The sequence below is a fragment of the Rhincodon typus genome, chromosome 3 (genome assembly GCF_021869965.1).
Source record: "Rhincodon typus isolate 14 chromosome 3, sRhiTyp1.1, whole genome shotgun sequence".
NCBI lineage: Eukaryota > Metazoa > Chordata > Chondrichthyes > Orectolobiformes > Rhincodontidae > Rhincodon > Rhincodon typus.
Window position 1 is genome coordinate 38886960 of NC_063334.1, and position 18019 is coordinate 38904978.

At 42.8% G+C, this 18019-nt stretch overlaps 1 protein-coding gene across 1 annotated transcript in view; it reads right to left on the reverse strand.

Annotated features, from left to right (window-relative positions):
- gldc (glycine dehydrogenase (decarboxylating)) overlaps positions 1 to 18019 on the reverse strand; it is a 172267-nt gene that overhangs the window by 12911 nt on the left and 141337 nt on the right. The window contains exons 22-23 of the mRNA XM_048595226.1: positions 12319 to 12414; positions 8316 to 8488 (exon numbers count right to left, since the gene is read on the reverse strand). Of these exons, the coding sequence (XP_048451183.1) occupies positions 8316 to 8488; positions 12319 to 12414 (269 nt within the window). The remainder of the gene's footprint in view (positions 1 to 8315; positions 8489 to 12318; positions 12415 to 18019) is intronic.

An 18019-nucleotide genomic window follows, 5' to 3' on the forward strand; every position in this document is an offset into this window, starting at 1 on the left:
CTCTGATGCTGCCTGGCCTGCTGTGTTCCTTCAGCTCCACACTGTGTTATCGCCGACTCCAGCATCTGCAGTTCTTACTATCTCTGAGTGAGCTTTGGAAAGATGATTTTGAAGTTGCAATTACAAGTGAAGGGTCGCCATCAGCAGGGTATTATTGGTACTACAGTTTTAGAAATAATTGCTAATGTCAAACTTAAATTCCCACAGGTCCCCGTTCCATCACTAGACAGGCACTTTGATTGAAAAATATCGAGGGTTAAATTTTCCTGTTTTTAAATTTTAACGAGAAAGTAGAAACAGTTGCAGAATGACTACCTATCAAATAAATTTATCAACTTTACCACAGATAGTTGGATAAATCATCATTTTACACCCTAATTTGTCCATTGCAGGTATTAGTCCTGGAGACAGTAACATGATGGTGCCAGGGATGAGGTATTTGAGCATCCTGGATAGGCTGGAGAAGCTGTTGTCCTAATATAGAAGAAAAGGTTAATAACAGATTCAAAAAATGACGAGGGTCTGGGCAGAGTAGAGAGGGAGAAGGTGTTCCTATTGATGGAAGGACCGGAGAATGACAAGATACGTTTTAAAGTGATTGGCAAAAGAAGAAAAGAGGAGTTTATTTTTAATGCAGTGAATGGGTACAATCTGTAAAGCACTGTCTGGGAGCATGGTGCAGGTTGGTTCAATCAAGGCCTTTGAAAGGGAAGTGGACCAATATCTACAGAAAAGAAAAAGACTGCAGTGCTCTTGTGTTGTGGTATTAAACAAGGAGGACCACTGGGGTAAATCATAACTACACAAAGATGACTGCAGCAAGCCACTTTTAAACAGATGTGAACCAATGCCCACCAGCTGCTAACTTCACCTAGAAAACAATAAAGTCAAGTTTTACATTACTGAGTATTTGTGGCATGCAAATGTGTCTTAAGTATGAACTAATTACAGGCTGGAGAGAAACTCAACACACTACAAACAGCCCGCTGATTTCATCTCTACATCTCAGCCCCCTGTCACAAAATTCAAGATTTCGCATCCCTTCTAATTCAGTCTCCATTGCACACCACATGCCTGCAGCAGACAACACAGGACTGCACTGTCAGACTCAGCTGCTTTGTCTCCAATTTGCTGCTCCGTTGGTTATGTTTGATCAACTTCAGTCCTTCCCCCACTCCTGTGGTGGAACAGGGTCCAAGGGGTGCAGCCACCTGCAGACTCTGTCAGGACTGATCTTATGCTTTGCGTCAGCTTCAGCTCCAGTCTGGCTCCCAGACAGAAGTACAATCCTTGACACTTGCGAATCAGATGACCTCAACTTTGTACGCTACAACTGATTCACCATGCCTCTGAGATCTGCACTCCATTAGGAGTTCCTCCTTCAGTGCATTCTCTGGTCCTCCAGCAGTCAAACAGCTTCTGGACTTCACATGTCTCAGAACTTGGAGAATTGATTGTTGCTGCTCTACACTGATTCCATTTACCACAGTGTGGTTTATGACTGACTCTGGATTATCTCCCACCACTTTTCCTTTATTCACCATTCAATTAAGATATAAGCATTTTCATTAATACTACATAACACAGTCTGCACAAATTAACCTTGTCCCTGTCCTCTTCATATTCCTAAACCAAGTAAATCACTTTCCACTTCCATTTCAGTGTTTTCTTCCCTCTTTACTTCTTTTCTCACCACGCCTCCGAGACCCCTTCACCTGTTGTTATACCTCCTTCCATTTCTCTCCTCTTGGGTTTGCTGCTGTTCCCAAATCCCAACTCTAATTCTTCATTACCCCTCAAGCTTCCTGCTCTCCTGCCACCTTCCCTGGTTTGAATCTCATTTTGGGAAGCCAATCACTTCCTCTTATAAAGAGAGTGTACAGGCATTCTTAAGGAAGAAATCAGGAAGGCATAGAGGGGATATGAGACAGCATTGGCAAATAAGGTTAAGGATAATCCAAAAAGATTCTACAAATACATTAAGAGCAAGGGGGTAACTAGAGAGAGGATTGGGCCTCCTAAAGATCAAGGAGATTGTCTTTCTGTTGAACCCCAGGAGATGGGAAGATACTAAATGAATATTTTGCATCAGTTTTTACTGTGGAGAAAGAAATGAAGTCTAGAGAATGCAGAGAAATAAACTTTGATGTTTTAAAAACAGTTCACATTACAGAAGAGGACGTTTGGGGGGTCTTAGAGAATATAAAGGTGGATAAATTTCCGGGACCTGATCTAATATATCCCAGAACGTTGTGGGAAGTATGGGTGGAAATTACAAGACCCCTTGCAGAAATATTTGCATCATCTATAACTATGGGTGAGGTATCTGATGACTGGAGGGCGGCTAATGTTGTAACTTTGTTTAAGAAAGGTTGTAAGGAGAAACTGGGGAACTATAGACCTGTGAGTCTGACTTCGGTTGTGGGCAAATTGTTGGAGGTGATTATAAAAGATGGGATTTGTAGACATATGGAGGGGCATAAACTGATTAGGAATAGTCAGTATGGATTTGTGCGAGGAAAATCATGCCTCACAAACTTGAGAGAGTTTTTTGAGGAAGTTACCAAAAAGATCGATGATAGCAGAGCAGTAGACATTGTTTATTTGGATTTTGCTAAAGCCTTTGACAAGGTTCTGCATGGTAGACTAATTAGTAAAGTTAGGTCACATGGGACTCAAGGTGAGCTTCCAATTGGATACCTAATTGTCTTAATGGCGGGAGACAGAGACTAATGATAGAGGGTGGCTTTTCGGACTAGAGCCTGTGACCAGCAGTGTTCCGCAAGTATCGGTTCTGAGTCGTCTTCTGTTTGTCATTTATATAAATGATTTGGATTTAAGTTTGCGACGACACCAAAATTGGTGGCATAGTAGACAATGAAGGTTTTCTAAGATTACAGAGGGATTTTGATCAAATGGGTCAATGGGCTGAAAAGTAGCAGATAGAATTTAATCTAGGTAAATGTGAGGTATTGCATTTTGGTACAACAAACAAGGGTAGAGTTTATACAATTCACAATAGGGCCTTGGGTAGTATTGTAGAACACAGGGACCTAGGGATACAAGTACATAATTATTTGAAGTTTGCTTCACATATAGACAGGGTGGTTAAAAACGCATTTGGCACACTTGCCTTCATTGTTCAGTCCTTTGAGCGTAAGAGTTGGAAAGTCATATTGAAGTTGTACAGGATGCTGGCACGGCCTCTTCTGGAATACTGTGTCCAGTTCTGGTTACCCAGTTATAGGAAGGATATTATTAAGCTGGAGAGGGTTCAGAATAGATTTACCAGGATGTTGCCAGGTATGGAAGGCTTGAGTTACAAAGAAAGGCTGCATAAGCTGGGGCATTTTTCACTGGACCGTAGGAAGTTGAAAAGTGACCTGATACAAGTTTATAAAACAATGAAGGGTCTAGATAGAGTTAATGGTAGTTCTCTTTTCCCTCGGATGGGGGATTTCAAGTCTAGGGGGCACATTTTTAAGTTGAGAGGAGAAAGATTTAAAAAAAGGCATAAAAGAAGCTAATATTTTACACAGAGGGAGGCTCGTATGTGGAATGAACTTCCTGAGGAAGTGGTGGATGCAGGTACAATTATAACGTTTAAAAGACATTTGGATAGATACATGAATAGGAAAGGTTTGGAGGGATATGGGCCAGGAGCAGGCAGGTGGGACTAGTTTAGTTTGGGATTATGTTCGGCATGGACTGGTTGGACCGAAGGGTCAGTTTCCATGCGGTATGACTCTAGTACCTCTCCTGATATCCTCCAAAATGTCCAGAGGCACTCATCACGGTCAACTCTCCCAACCAGAGTCACACTCATCTCCTCCTGTCCATCTCCCCTTTTGCAGTGCTGATCCTGTGGATACTGCCAGTGCTCCAGTTCCCAACCTGCCCTTCTGCAACTGCCTTCGGACCGTCCTTTCATTGATGAACCTTGTGTTTGTAATCCACATGTTTGTGCTGGATCATTACAACAACATCCCAGCCTTGACTGAAATCTGGGTCAGAGTTGTCACACCTTTCCCAACTAACTGAAGCTTTCCTGCCCCAGCTCTATTCTGAAGCACTTCCTGTGTTCTGGTTAGTATCTATGCTAAATACAAACATCTCTGTATCACAACTGTAAATTTTTACAGGGTGCACAAGAAACCCCCAAGCAGCAAAACAGAATTCAACCTCTGCTGGGATCAAACGTAATTTTAACATGTCAAGTGGCAGACTTTGAAAGAAAAGAGTACTTTCTTGACCAGTTTAAACCACCTTTGATATTCTCTGGTCTCCTCTGATGCCTTCCTCACTAGAATGTCCCCGCTGTTATCAATGCATCACTTTCTCTTTTTTTTTTAAAAACAGCTTTGTAATTACATATGAGGCTCCAAATGCCCTGCTTGTTTTATTTACATTCACTCAGTGCAACTCTTGTATCCATGCAACCTCCTTCAGCTGCATGAGCAGACTAGGCTAGGCTCAACATTTCGTCTCATTTCTTATCCTATGAAAATCAGGAACATTTAAGTTAATGGCTGTTAAATCCCTCATTCAAACTTAAAGAGTAAGGGAGCACTGACCTATTCATGCTGGTGCTTAGAAACAGCTAAGGGCTCTCACTGTACACCATAAGAGACATTGGGCATAATGTGTTGATGGTTAATTAGACAAATGGTGCATAACAGAGAGCTGCACCAACTCATATCAGCTCAATAGGGAAGTCAGGCATAACTCTAAATGAATTCCGAAAGGACTGCGGATGCTGTAAATCAGGAACAAAACCAGAAGTTGCTGGAAAAGGTCAGTAGGTTTGGCAGCATCTGAGAAGAAAAAAAATCAGAGTTAACGTTTTGTGTCCAGTGACCCTTCCTCAGAACCAGTTCTGAGGAAGAATACCGTACCCAAAACGTTAACTCTGATTTTACCTTCAAAAATGCTGCAAGACCTGCTGAACTTTTCCAGCAACTTCTGGGTTTGTTCATAACTCTGAATGACCCAGATATCACCATTGCCATCCGCAAGATAGACCCAGCAGAGGTGGTAGTACAGTTGTGTACAGTTAGAAGGAAGTTGCCCTAGGAGTTCTTAACATTGACTCCGAACCCCAGGAAATCTCATGGAATCAGATCAAACACGGTGGCGGAAACCTCTGGTTACTAGACACCACACCGTTCAGCTGATGAATGAGTACTCTTCCATGTTGAGCACCGACTTGGAGGAAGCACTGAAGGTGGCAAAGCTGCAGAATCTGGGGTGGAAGCTTCGATGTCCCTCACCAAGACTGGCTCAGCAGCAACACTGTTACATCAGGCTGGTCATGAATAAAGGACATAGCTGCTAGACCGGTTCTGCAGCAAGTGATGAGGGAACAAACAAGAGGGAAAAACATATTTGACTTCATCCTTACCAATCTGCTAGCTGCAGATGCATCTGTCCATGTCAATATCAGTAACAATGATCACTGTACAGTCTGCATGTAGACAAAGTCTCATCTTGACCTTGGTAATAGCCTCCATCATGTTGTTGAGATACTATCGCAGTGCTAAATGGGAAAGACTTTGAACAGGTGCAGCAACTTAAGAGTGGGCATCCATGAGACACTGCGGGACATCAACAGCAGCAGAATTGTACTTCAGCATAATCTGCAACTTCATGGCCCAGCATGTCCCCCACTCTACCACCACTATCAAGTCAGGGAATCAACGTCGGTTCAATGAAGGATTCAGGAAGGCACACCAGGAGCAGAATGAGGCATACCTAAAATTGAGGTGTCACCCTGGTGAAGCTACAAAACAGGTCTTGTGTGTGAAACAGTGGAAGCAGCATGTAATAGAGATTTAAAATTTTAGCAAAGATTTGTAGCTCGGGTTGTGTATGAGGTTGTTGATTTGCTTGCCAAGCTGGCTTGTAACAGAGATTGCTAAGTGATTCCACAAGCAAGTGGATCAGGTTTAAGCTCGCAGTCCTGCACATCAAGTTGTGAATAGTGGCAAGCAATTAAACAACCAACAGGAGCTGGAGGTTCCACAAACATCTTGATTCTCAATGATGGAGGAGCCCAACACATTATGCAAAAGATGAGAATGAAGCATTTGCAACAATCTTCAGTCAGAAGTGTTAATTGGATGATCCATCTTGGCCTCCTCCAAAAGGTCTACAGCCAATTCGATTCACTCCATGTGGAATCAAGAAATGGTTGGAGGTACTGGATACTGCAAAGGCTACGGGTCCTCTCAACATTCCAGCAATAATACTATAGTACTGAAGACATGTGCTTCAGAACCTACTACACCCCTATCTAAGTTGTTCCAGTACAGCTACAACACTGGCATCGACCTGACAATGTGCAAAATTGCTTAGGTATGTCATATACACAAAACAAAGGACAAATCAAAGCCAGCCAATTACCATCTCATCAATCTACTCACAATCTTCAGTAAAGTGATGGAAGATTTCATCAACAGTGCTATCAAGCAATAACTGCATCGCGATAATCTTCTCACTGATGCACAGTTCAGGTTCTGCCAGGGCCACTCACCTCCTGACCCTGTTACAATCTTGATCCAAACACGGTTAAAAGAACTGAATTGCAGAGGTGAGGGGAGAGTGATTGTTCTTGACATCAAGACGAAATTTTAACTCATTGTGGCATCATCAAGCCCTCATAAAACTGGAGTCAATGGGAATTGAGTAAATCTCTCTGCTGGTTGGAGACATATCTGCTGCAAAAGAAAAAAAATTATGTTTGTTGGAGGTCAGTTACCTCTGCTCCAGGACATCATTGCTGGGGTTCCTCAGCATAATGTCCCAGGCCTAGCCATCTTCACCTGTTTCCTCAGTCACCTTCCCTCCATCATGAGATCATGACGGGAGATATTCACAGATGATTACACAATGTTCAGTATCATTTGTGACTCCACAGATACTAAGGCAGTCTATGTTCAAATGCAGGAAGACCTGGATAACATTCAGGCTTGTGATAATAAGTGGCAAGTAACATTCACACCACACAAATGCCAGGCAATGACTGTCTCCAATAAGAGGCAATCTAACCACTACCCCTTGACCTTCATTGGTGTTATTATCACTGAATCCTCTATTACCAACATTCTCAGGGCTACCACAAACCTGAAACTGAACTAGATTAAACATGTAGATACTGTGGCTGAAACGACAGATCACAGGCTAGGAATCCTCGGTGAGTAACTCACCTTCTGTCTCCCCAAAGCTTGTCCTCTTTGTCTACAGGCACAAGTCAGGAGTGCGATGGAGGCTCCCCACTTGTTTGGATGAGTGTAGTTCCTACAACACTCAAGAAACATGACACCATCCAGGAAAAATAACGCACTTGATTGGCACCACATCCTCCACCTTCCGTATTCATTTTCTCCATCACCAATGCACAGCGGCAGCAGTGTGTACCAGCTACAAAATGCAGAACAGCAATTCACCAAATCCATTGCAAAAGACCCTCCCAAACTCATGTCAACAACTTAGGAGAAGCGCTCTAGATTCATGGGAAACACCAACGTGTAAAAGTTCTCCTCAAAGCTAGACACCGTCCTGAGTTGGAATTATATCACTATTCTATTACAGGTGTTGAGTCAAAATCCTGGAACTCTCTTCCAAATAGCATTGTGGGTATACCTACAGTGGTTCAAGAAGACAAATCACCACCATCTTCTCAAAAGGCAGCTAGGGATGGGTAATAACATTGGCCAAGCCAGTAATGCCCACATCCATTGAATGAAAATAAAGAGAACTCCACATTCCTTTCATGAACCCCCATTCACATTTCCCTATCTGTTCTCGGTTTCCGTATATTTCTGTTTTGCTGCTTGCCCCCATTGCTCTATTTGTGGAGGACTACAATGGCCTGGAAATTTTGGACGTACCACAATCAATGTTGGCCATCTGTACAACTGTGAAACTAACAGCACCATCTGATGACTATGTGTAACTGAACGTGGGAATCCAGAAGTTACCATCAGTAATTCCTTGCTCCTCCTCTAAGTCTCTGCAAAAGGACATCTTCTTAAATTATTTGAATAAACATGAATCCACACTTTTATGCTATTAGCTTTATGATAAAATTTTGCAAAGTTACATTTGTTGAACGATGCATAACTAGGTGATACATGCATAATTAACAAAGGAAAACCTCTCTGCCCAAGAAACAGTATTTGCAATTTTTTGGAATGTCATAAATTCAGAAAATGCTTGCCTGATGCAGAGCATTAAATAGTTTTGTTAATACTGTAGACTTTTAGATTTAACTGGACAGGTTGCTTCAGATAAGCAACGTGTTTGTTGTGACTCACCTTAAGTGGGTTTACTCGCATGTCCATTCTACCCTCTTCAATGTCTGCTATCTCTTGACGAATGTTTATCATGGCATCACAGAACCTATCCAGTTCAGCTTTATCTTCAGATTCAGTTGGTTCAATCATTAGCGTACCCGAAACAGGCCAGGACATGGTTGGTGCATGGAATCCTATAAGAAGTAAAATTATTGTAACCTCATGGTTAAAAAGAAAGCCCTTAAAGTGACTTACAATTTCTGCTGCATGAAGAAGCAGAATGCTGCAAGTATAGCACTGAATTATGTGTTTAACAATTCACAAATTCACAATTCACATTTGTTCAGATCTCAAATTTAGATTTTATATTATCCCATTACTATTTTGGTCAGCCAAGGAAGGTAGAAATGGGAGTAAGACACTCAACGTCTCCAGCCTCTTTCACCCTTCAGAGAGATTGTGGCTGATCAGTGACATAACTCCACATGTTCACCTAAGTCAACAGGCTTGAAATACTCCCTCGGATTTTACATGGAGTGTACTGTGAAGTTAAACAATTAAACCTGTTGACCTTATAAATGACTGCACAATGCTGACTAGCGTATGCCAGTGGGTAAATGATTGTGAACTAGACGTTACAAGATTCTGGTGTACCACTGGCATTATCTGGAAATTGAGATTCCACATCGTCTACTTCAGTTACTTCTCAAAATTCCTGCTTGTGCCGACTCTAAAATTTCCACTCATTTTTATTTCAGATTTCCAACATCTGCGGGATCTTGCTTTTCCCTCTACCCAACCAATGGCTATGAATACCTTGGTTAATAAAGATTCACCATTCTCAGACAGGATGCAATGAACAGAAACTGGTCCATTAGATCCATCAAGTCTGAGTTGACATTTTACTCCATATGAGTGATCTGGGTTCTCTTGCATGCTTTCCATGCACTTTAACATTTTATTGCTATGTAATTCCCCTTTCTTTTAAAAAAAAGCTGTTCCAGTCATCAGAGAGTCATTACAATGCAGAATTAGTTCATTCAGCCCATCATATCTACACAAAATGTCTGAATAAGCATCTCATTCATCCATTCTCTTGCTACATCTCTGTAAGCCTGCACATTCTTCCTTTCTAAATTAATATCTAATTCCATACTGAAAGTCTCAACTGAAGTACCTCCACCATATGCTCAGGTAGTGCATTTCAGATCCTAACAACTCAATGTGTTAATATAGTTTACTATTCATTTATTTATTATTTTAAATTTGTGCTGTCTCATTCTCGATCCTTTCGTGAGGAGGAAAATTTCTGTCTATTTACTCCATCTAGATTTCTCACAATTTTGAAAACTTCAAACACAACCTTCTCTTCTTTCTCCTCTAGCATTTTCCTGTAAGAAAAACAGTCCCAACTCTTCCAGTCTATCTTTATAAGTTTCTTGCCCTTGGAACTATTCATATAAACCTCTCCCACATTCTCTTCAATGTTTTCACACATTTCTAAAGTGTATTACCCATAACTCTACACAATAAAGGTCTAACTAGTGTCTTATACTAACATTCGGACACTGCTTTATTAACTGCTCTATCAACCTGACGTGTCACCTTAATGACATGTACAAATACACCCACTTAAGGTGTAGAACAGGTATAAACAGGGCAGAAAGGGCTAAATGTTTCTACATTGTGTTCAACAGAATTTTTTTCAGAAGTATGTTTTCAGACTGACAAGAAAGGAGGCACAACTCAACCAGTTTCTTGGCAATGAGGTGGGTCAAGTAGATCAGGTTTCGGTGAGGGAACATTTGGGGGACAGTTATCATTGCCTTATAAGGATTTGGATAATTGTAGTAGAGGATAATGAACAATCCAAAATAAGAATAATTAACTGGGGGAGAGGCAGCTTCAAAGGCCTGGGAATAGATTTGGATCAAATAAATTGGAGTCAAAGATTGCAGGAAAAACTGAAGATGGATAATGGGCTACCTTCAAAGAAGAAAAGGCTGGTCACTATCAAAGGTTCCTTTGAAAGGGAAAGGTAGGGCAAACAAATTCAGAGCTCCCTAAAATTATGGTTAAAAAATGAAAAAGTGTGCTTATGACAAATGTGAGGTAGAAATCTATTTAACAACCTGTCTGAATGTAGAAAGTTCAGGGGGATGGTGAGTAAGCAAATAAGAGAATCAAAGAGAGAGCAATGAAAGACACTGGTTGCTAACTTAAAAGGGGACCTTAAACTTTGCTGTAGGCACATAAACAGCAAAAGGTTGGTAAAAGGAATAAAGAGGCTGATTAAGGACCAAACATTTACACGTGGAGGCTGAGGGAGCAGCTGACGTACAAAATCAATATTTTGCATCTCTGTTTAACAAGGACGCAGATTCTGTTCAAGCCATGTTGAAAGATGAGGTTATTCAGTCAGTAAAAGGGTTTATAATTATTCGGAGGTAGTACTGAATAGGTGCCTGTACTTAAAGTTGACAGACACTAGGACTGGATGAGATGCATCGAGGAGATCAAAGGAAATGAGAGTTGAAATTGTGGAGGCACTAGCTATATATTTTTTTCCCAGTCTTCCTTTGACTTATGGTTGGGACTGGAGAATTGCAGTCCTTATGTCCTCGTTCCAATAAGGCTATGTTAAGCAATTACAGACCAGTCAGGTTAACTTCAATAGTTGGGAACTTCCAGGAGCAGTAATTTAGGACAAAATTAATAGTTGCATGGACAGATAGGTTAATTGAGTTTCCTAAGGGAAAATCATGCTTAGCTAACTTGCTGGAGTTTTTGAAGAGTTAACAGGGAAGGTTTAGTAGGGTAATGCTGCTGATGTGATGTACAATGGACTTTCAAAAGGCATTGGATAGAGTGCAGCCCTAAAGGATGTGCAGGAATAGAGGATTTTTCATAGAATCCCTAAAGTGTGGAAACAGGCCCTTCGGCCCAACAAGTCCACACCGGCCCTCAGAGCATCCCACCCAGAACCATCCCCCTATGACCCACCTAATCTACACATCCCTGAACACCACGGGCAATTTAGCATGGCCAATCCAACTAGCCTGCACATCTTTGGACTGTGGGAGGAAACCGGAGCTCCCGGAGGAAACCCATACTGCTGGAAGAAATTCTCTTGAATACAATGTAGAAACGTTTAGCCCTTTCTGCCCTTAATTATCGTATCATCCCGGTCAATATTCAGATAAATTCTCCCATTATAATCTTTCCATATTGTTTGCACCTGTCTGTAATTTCCTTGGAAATTTGTCCTCTGCATCCTTCACTACTTGATTACCTATAGGCTACATTGAACAATAAAATTACACCCTTTTTTGTTCCAAAGTTCTACTAAATCAATTCTGTCTTTGAACCCTCTGGGAAATAACTTTCTCCAGCATTGTAATACTTTCCTTAATCAATACTATAACCATTACCCCTTTTCTTCCTTCTCTATCTTTTCTGAACACCAGTAACAAGGAATATTTAACATGGAGTTCCTGGTATTGGAAGAACTCTGGCAAGTTGCAGTGCACCAAACAGTGTCCCAGTATAGCGAATACAATTGTTACCGTCCAATGTCAGGAACCCAGCAAAGGAAGAGAGAGAGCTTTCCCAATATCAGGAACTCCTAATTGGATGAAAGTGGCCAGTTCTGGTGCCCTGACAGACATTGTTTTCTCCACAAAAAAAAAGATCATTCATCACATTTGCTGCCTTTTTTATCATCATGGTGCCATGTTTGCATTTGCCACAGCAGACGAGGTACTTAATTCAAAATGCACTTATTTTCACACAAAGCATAGAAGACAGTTTGTTTTCAACAGTCCATGCGAAGTACACATTACGAGCAGTTTCCTACTTTTAAATGATTGGGAGAGAGCATTAACCAGGGGTTTAATTGGGGGTCCTGGAATAGGAGAGGCACCAGTGCCCATGATTGCTCTTTCTGGTCTTGCCCACAATGAGAAGCAGGAACTGACAATGATTAGCTTACAAACCAACAGGGCAGAAAGATAACACTTCTCACCGTAATCTTGAAGCCTCTTGGCAACATCCACGGCCTCAATGTTGGCTGTTTTCTTGAATGGCCGCACATCCAAGATGAACTCGTGAGCTACATAACCTATTAAAACATTTTATTTTCAGATATTTAGTATAACATGCAGGACTTTGAAAAACAGTTCTCCTCCAGTGTGACACTGAAGCAACCAGCATAATGCCAAAAACAAAATCAGCATGACCCAAAGAATTATCCAATAGCAAGAAATCACACTGAAGTACCTCAGAACATCCTCATTGATGGGGTTTCCTGTGCGTGAGGTACAAACACCATGTGTCTCAATGAAAGGCTCTTTATCTATCTGATAGAAATTCTATCCAAATATTTTAATTGGTTACATTCAAGACACCAAAATTCTTCCTGCTTGAGATATACAAAGTAACAACCAATGATAATGCTTACAATTATGAAGTATAAGTTCCACATGGATAACATCACTTGCATTGAAAAGTTTTTAATGTTTGACCTTGTTCAATTATCCTGCAGATACAGTAACAGTGGAAATACAGGACTATGTCCTTATGCAATGATCTAACACCAGTGCTGGCCATCAGTGCAGAAAGGGAATGCATGGCATCTGAGCAGAGATGTAACCAGACTGTTAAATGTGGCTGTGAGATAGATGAAATCTAAAGTAGCATCTTTGATGGTGGTTGGAGAGCAATCACAGTTTAACTAGAATAGCTTTTTTTGCCTCACGGCAGTCAATTGCTAGGTCCAGATGTGAAGAATTGTAACTAGTTTGAGACAACAAAGGACTGTCTGCAATTGAGCAACTAAATCCTAGCAACGAGTCAGTGGGTGTGAAACAAAGCTTCTTTGAATTGCTGTAGCGCTGATGTGTGACTGAAACCCCAAACCAGATGCTTTGCGGTTACCCCCAGTGTGACCAATCAGGCTGTCTTTGGCTGACAGAGCAATGCTACGTGACGGAGGTGTGCATGGCAGGGACATTTTGATAGTCAGCAGCGTCCTGCACTGGTCCACCACATAGTCGGGTAAATTTTCAGTCGATAGGCTTGCGACTTGACTGGTGCCGGTGCAGAGAAAGGATGGCTCTCTGTGTTGCCGCAGAAGCTTGACACACCTTATGGGCTTTTTGCAGGTGCTGCTGAATCCTGACGAGATGGCCAATCAGGAGAATACTTGCCCCATCACTAAGGAAGTCCCAGCAGCAGACAGAGGGAGCCAGGCACAAAGCAAAAGATCTCAAATGAAGACTGCAATCACCGACAGTCTTTTAAAAACTCTTGTCCTACATAAACTTCAGCCAGCAGTGTTTCAGGAACTGACCTTCCACCAAGGCGATGACGACTTAACAGTGCACCTCCTACAACATAACCTGGGCTGGTAAAATAGGGCGAAAGACAGTACCACCAGATCTTGCTGCCAACAATCAACAGGGTCCTCAACTTCAACACTGGCAGATCGTTCTGGACCGAACAGGCACCATGAGCCGTATGTTGTTATTGCAGCCTCAGAGCAAAGACGAAAGCGATGCACTGAAGAAGGAGGAACTTTTTCATATTTCCCTGGCCGGAGAGATTGGGGCGAGACCAGGCTGGCGGAATCCCCATTGGTGCAGGGTGCAACCGACTGTAGCCTCTGAAGGGTATGCAAAACAATGGGGAGATGTTCTGCATTTACAAAACACTCCTCATTAATATGCAGTCACCATGCAGTCCCGTCCAGGAGATCCTGCCAATGTACACTATTGTTATTGGCAGCGAGACCACATATTCGACCTGCACCAGTCAGGCACACCCTTTGGTGCAACGCAAAGAATCAGAGATTGGCCATTGGGTGCCAGGGGATTCCCATTCTACATGTGCCTTGAGACTCCCTTCATTATCTCATCATGTGAAGAGAGAGAAGCGAGAGGAATCAGTGTGCAGCAAGCCAAGGATGGTAGTCTGAAAGAACGCTTCTACTGTCTAGACTGCTCACAGGATGCCTTCTAGCCCTCACCTGATAGATGTCCAAGTCTGCTGCATCTACTATAATGTTGCTGGCACAATGGCACTGACGTCATCACCAGGCCTTCAAAGACTGGCTCCAGAGAGGAGGAGACTGGCAGCAGGCATCCTTTGATCTGCACAATCCGTCCCTGAGCTGATACTCAAGCTCCAATCTTCCTATGATGCCATTTCCACACCTAAGCTGTTCCACAATTCCCCATCTTCCAGTTACAGTTTGGCTCAGTTGTCTGGCCCACCGTGTCTGAGCTGTCTCGTTAGAAGAGCAACTCACCGAGTCCCAATCCCCCACCCTTTTTCCATACCCCTGCAAATCTTTTCTTCAGATAATTATCCAATTCTCTGTTGAAAGCCACAATTTAACTAGTCTCCACTTCACTCTCAGACAGCACATTCCAGATCCTCTTGTGTTTATTCCCATTTGCTCTGAACCTTCTGTCGTCACCTTGATTCTCATCTCTATTATCTATGGAATTTAACATCTGTGTTTTTCTGCTTCGTCTTACTCTCTTGATCTTCTGACATCTAGGGGTTCTGGATTTGTTTACCCGGCCTTTTCCCCTTGCAGGAATGAACCTTAACTTTACCATGCTTTTGAGGCAGCCCATTACTTTTTGTTGTACATTTGTTTATCAATCTTTCATTCCAATTTACTTGGACCAGTTCCATTCTCACCCACTGAAGTTGGCCTCCCAAATTATTGTTATTTTAATTCCAGCTTACTCCTTGTCCTTTTCCATACGTAGCATCATCAGGTGTAGATGTGCTATGTTCACTGCCACCCAGATATTTCTTCACTTACAACGGATTTACTTGACCTATTTTATTCTCCACAATCAGATTCAACCATACCTCCTTCTCTGTTGGACTTGAAACACACTGATGTAGAAAATTTGCCTGAACGCTCTTCAGGAACTCTTTCCTCCTTTCTGCCCTTTACATTATTACCGTCTTTGTCTGTATTAGGATTATAACTGTTCTAGAATTCTCGCACCAGTCTGTAAATTCCCCTAATGCTTTCCCATGAGTTGAAAGCCTATAGAGTACACCCAATGTAATGATTAGCTTTAACACATCTAGCTCCAACAGAATGGATTCCATCTTTGACCCTCTAGGGCACCCGCTTCTCCAGCACTTTCTCCATAATCAGTACTGCCATCCCTCCTCCTTTCATTGCCTCCCTAATAGTTCTGAACACCAAGAATATATTTCATAGCCAGCCCTGTCACTTTTAGAACCAGACCTTCATTAAATCACATTATACTTTCACATGGCTAACTGAATGTATAGCTCACCAACGTTATTCACCACAGTTGATGACCTCCCGACCTGACGCAGTGGCCTCCTCCCATAGGGGTCTCCCAACTTGGCATGGCGTGTTGCTGGCGCAGCGTGGAGCCAGGGCTGGAAGCTAAGTGCGGCATGGTCCGCTGAACTGAACGTTTACTTCTTTAATGGTGGACATTTTACTTCTGTATTGTCTAAAATCTTGTAACTCAAGAAGTTGTGCCTAGGTACTTCTGTATCTAAGTCAGCGCTGTAATTGGCAACGTATAAACTTTTCAGTATACTCATTAAGCTATTCTTCTATTCTTCTTCTCATCGATGCATGCATAGTCAACTTAATTTACACCTCAGCGCATTACATCTTATTCGAAGTCCACTTCATCCCCACATATTTTCTACTCTAATGCAATTACTTACCATCGATAATTCAGCGACGAGGATATATCGAAGAGGTTGGGGCTGTTCTTCTAGGACAGTAGGTGGCTCAGAGGAGATCTGATTGAGGTTTTCAAAATTATAGGCCAGCTGGATAGAGTAGATAGAGGGAAGCTGTTCCCACTCAAAAAAAACACGACACGGCACAGATTTAAAGTGACTGTGCAGACAAAACAATGGTTGATATGACAGAAATCTTTTTCGCACAGCAAGTTGTTAGGGTATGGAATGCACTGCTTGAAAATGTGCTGGAGGCATTCAAGAAGGTATCAGATGATTATTTGGATAGAAACTGTGCAGGGATTTAGGAAAAAGGCAGAAGATTGACACTAGGTAACAGAAATCGTGCACATATGATGCACTGTAAAAATTCTGCAATTCTGTGAATATAAACCACCAACACGAAGCAGTATTTAGCAACTTTATCAAATATTACTTCTGATCAGTACATATCAGTCTAAATAATGCCCTTCTATTTATTTCCTTCATACTTGTATTAAAATGCTCCCTGCCTTCTCTCCAGCTCCTGTGCAGTGATAATCCAGTGGATGCAGGTTTTCACTGGGAGAGGCTGTGAACGGTCTCACTGGGTAGCTCTGGGGCTTGTATGCCTGGCTTCTGAATGGACCATCTTGGCATGGGCAACTGGACAATAACAGTGACATAAAGCTGGCACAAATACTGCCCTCCTACCATGGGGCAGTGGACTGACTCATCGCAGTGCCTCTGAAACCCACACAACAAGTTGTGGGGCAGAGTTGGGGGAGGTGGGACAGGTTTCCAGCACACTGAGATGTACCCCACATTGCGTTGAGCGCTGCCATCTGCAGCCATAGTGGCAGCCATCTGAACCTGCATGGCACCAGGTTGGGCATGGCTTGTTCTGAAGACCTCAATCTGGTGCTGCATCACACCAAGACAGTGGGTGGCCTCTGCCTGCACAGCGGTGCACTCAGACATTGGTCATCAAACGCTGCAAGGGTCACGCTTGGGTCTGCAAGGGCTGCTGGTGGAATTGGCCAACACTTCCCTGTTGTACAGGCTGGGCTCCAAGTTCCAAGTAAGGAAGCCCTCTGCCAAGTTGAAGCCAATCCCCTCCATGCCCTCGGCAGTGGGCACAGGCTCCGCAGCAGGGCATTTCCTTCGGTCTGTTTCTTTTAGTCATTTCTTGATGTCCTCGGCAGCAGAAAGTGTACACAGGATCTCTACCTTTGGTGGTCTGGGTGAATGCGCTGTCATTTCTCACTCGTGCTGGGTGGCTCACCCAAAGCTGACTCAGACACGTTGTAACTGGTTGCAGTTATGGGATGAGGTGACGGGTGCTGCCTCCTCACAAGAAGTCAGCTGTACTCTTGGCAATAAGGCTGCACAGGCCGGGTAGGCAGTGACTTGCGAGTACGTGAAAGAGGGACATAGACAGGAAGTTGGGTGCAAAGCAGAAGGCCCAGAGGTGAGGTGAGGTGAGAGCTGGGAAGGGACAGTAGGCAGAAACATATCATCGCTCTGATGCAAGACTTTCAATCACGACTGGTCCCTTGGTGCAAAGCACTGTCTCCCCCAGAGGGTTCAGGGGATACATACAAGCCAGGTCTCTGCTATATCCAGAGGTTGTGGGCCATCGTGTCCAGTAGCACAGAGAAGAATGTCAGTTAGAATGCTGCATAGTGTTGGATGATACATCTATTCAGTGACTGCAGATGTATGTATGTAGAAGCCATTGAGAGGAGGTTGTGAAGCTGGTGGAATTGGTACGTGTGAGGATAAGGTGGACTATCGGAACATAAATTCGGAGGCCTGATGAATGAGCGATAGAGCTGAGAATCATTGATAGGTAGGAGAGGTGCATAGCAGGTGCCAGTGGAATATGCATTCACTGACTTCAACTAGCTGTGTGCGGTTACTGAACTTTTTCTGGTGCTGCAGATAAACTAGCAAAGCCAGACTCTGGGAGTTAATCTTCCTACCCAATG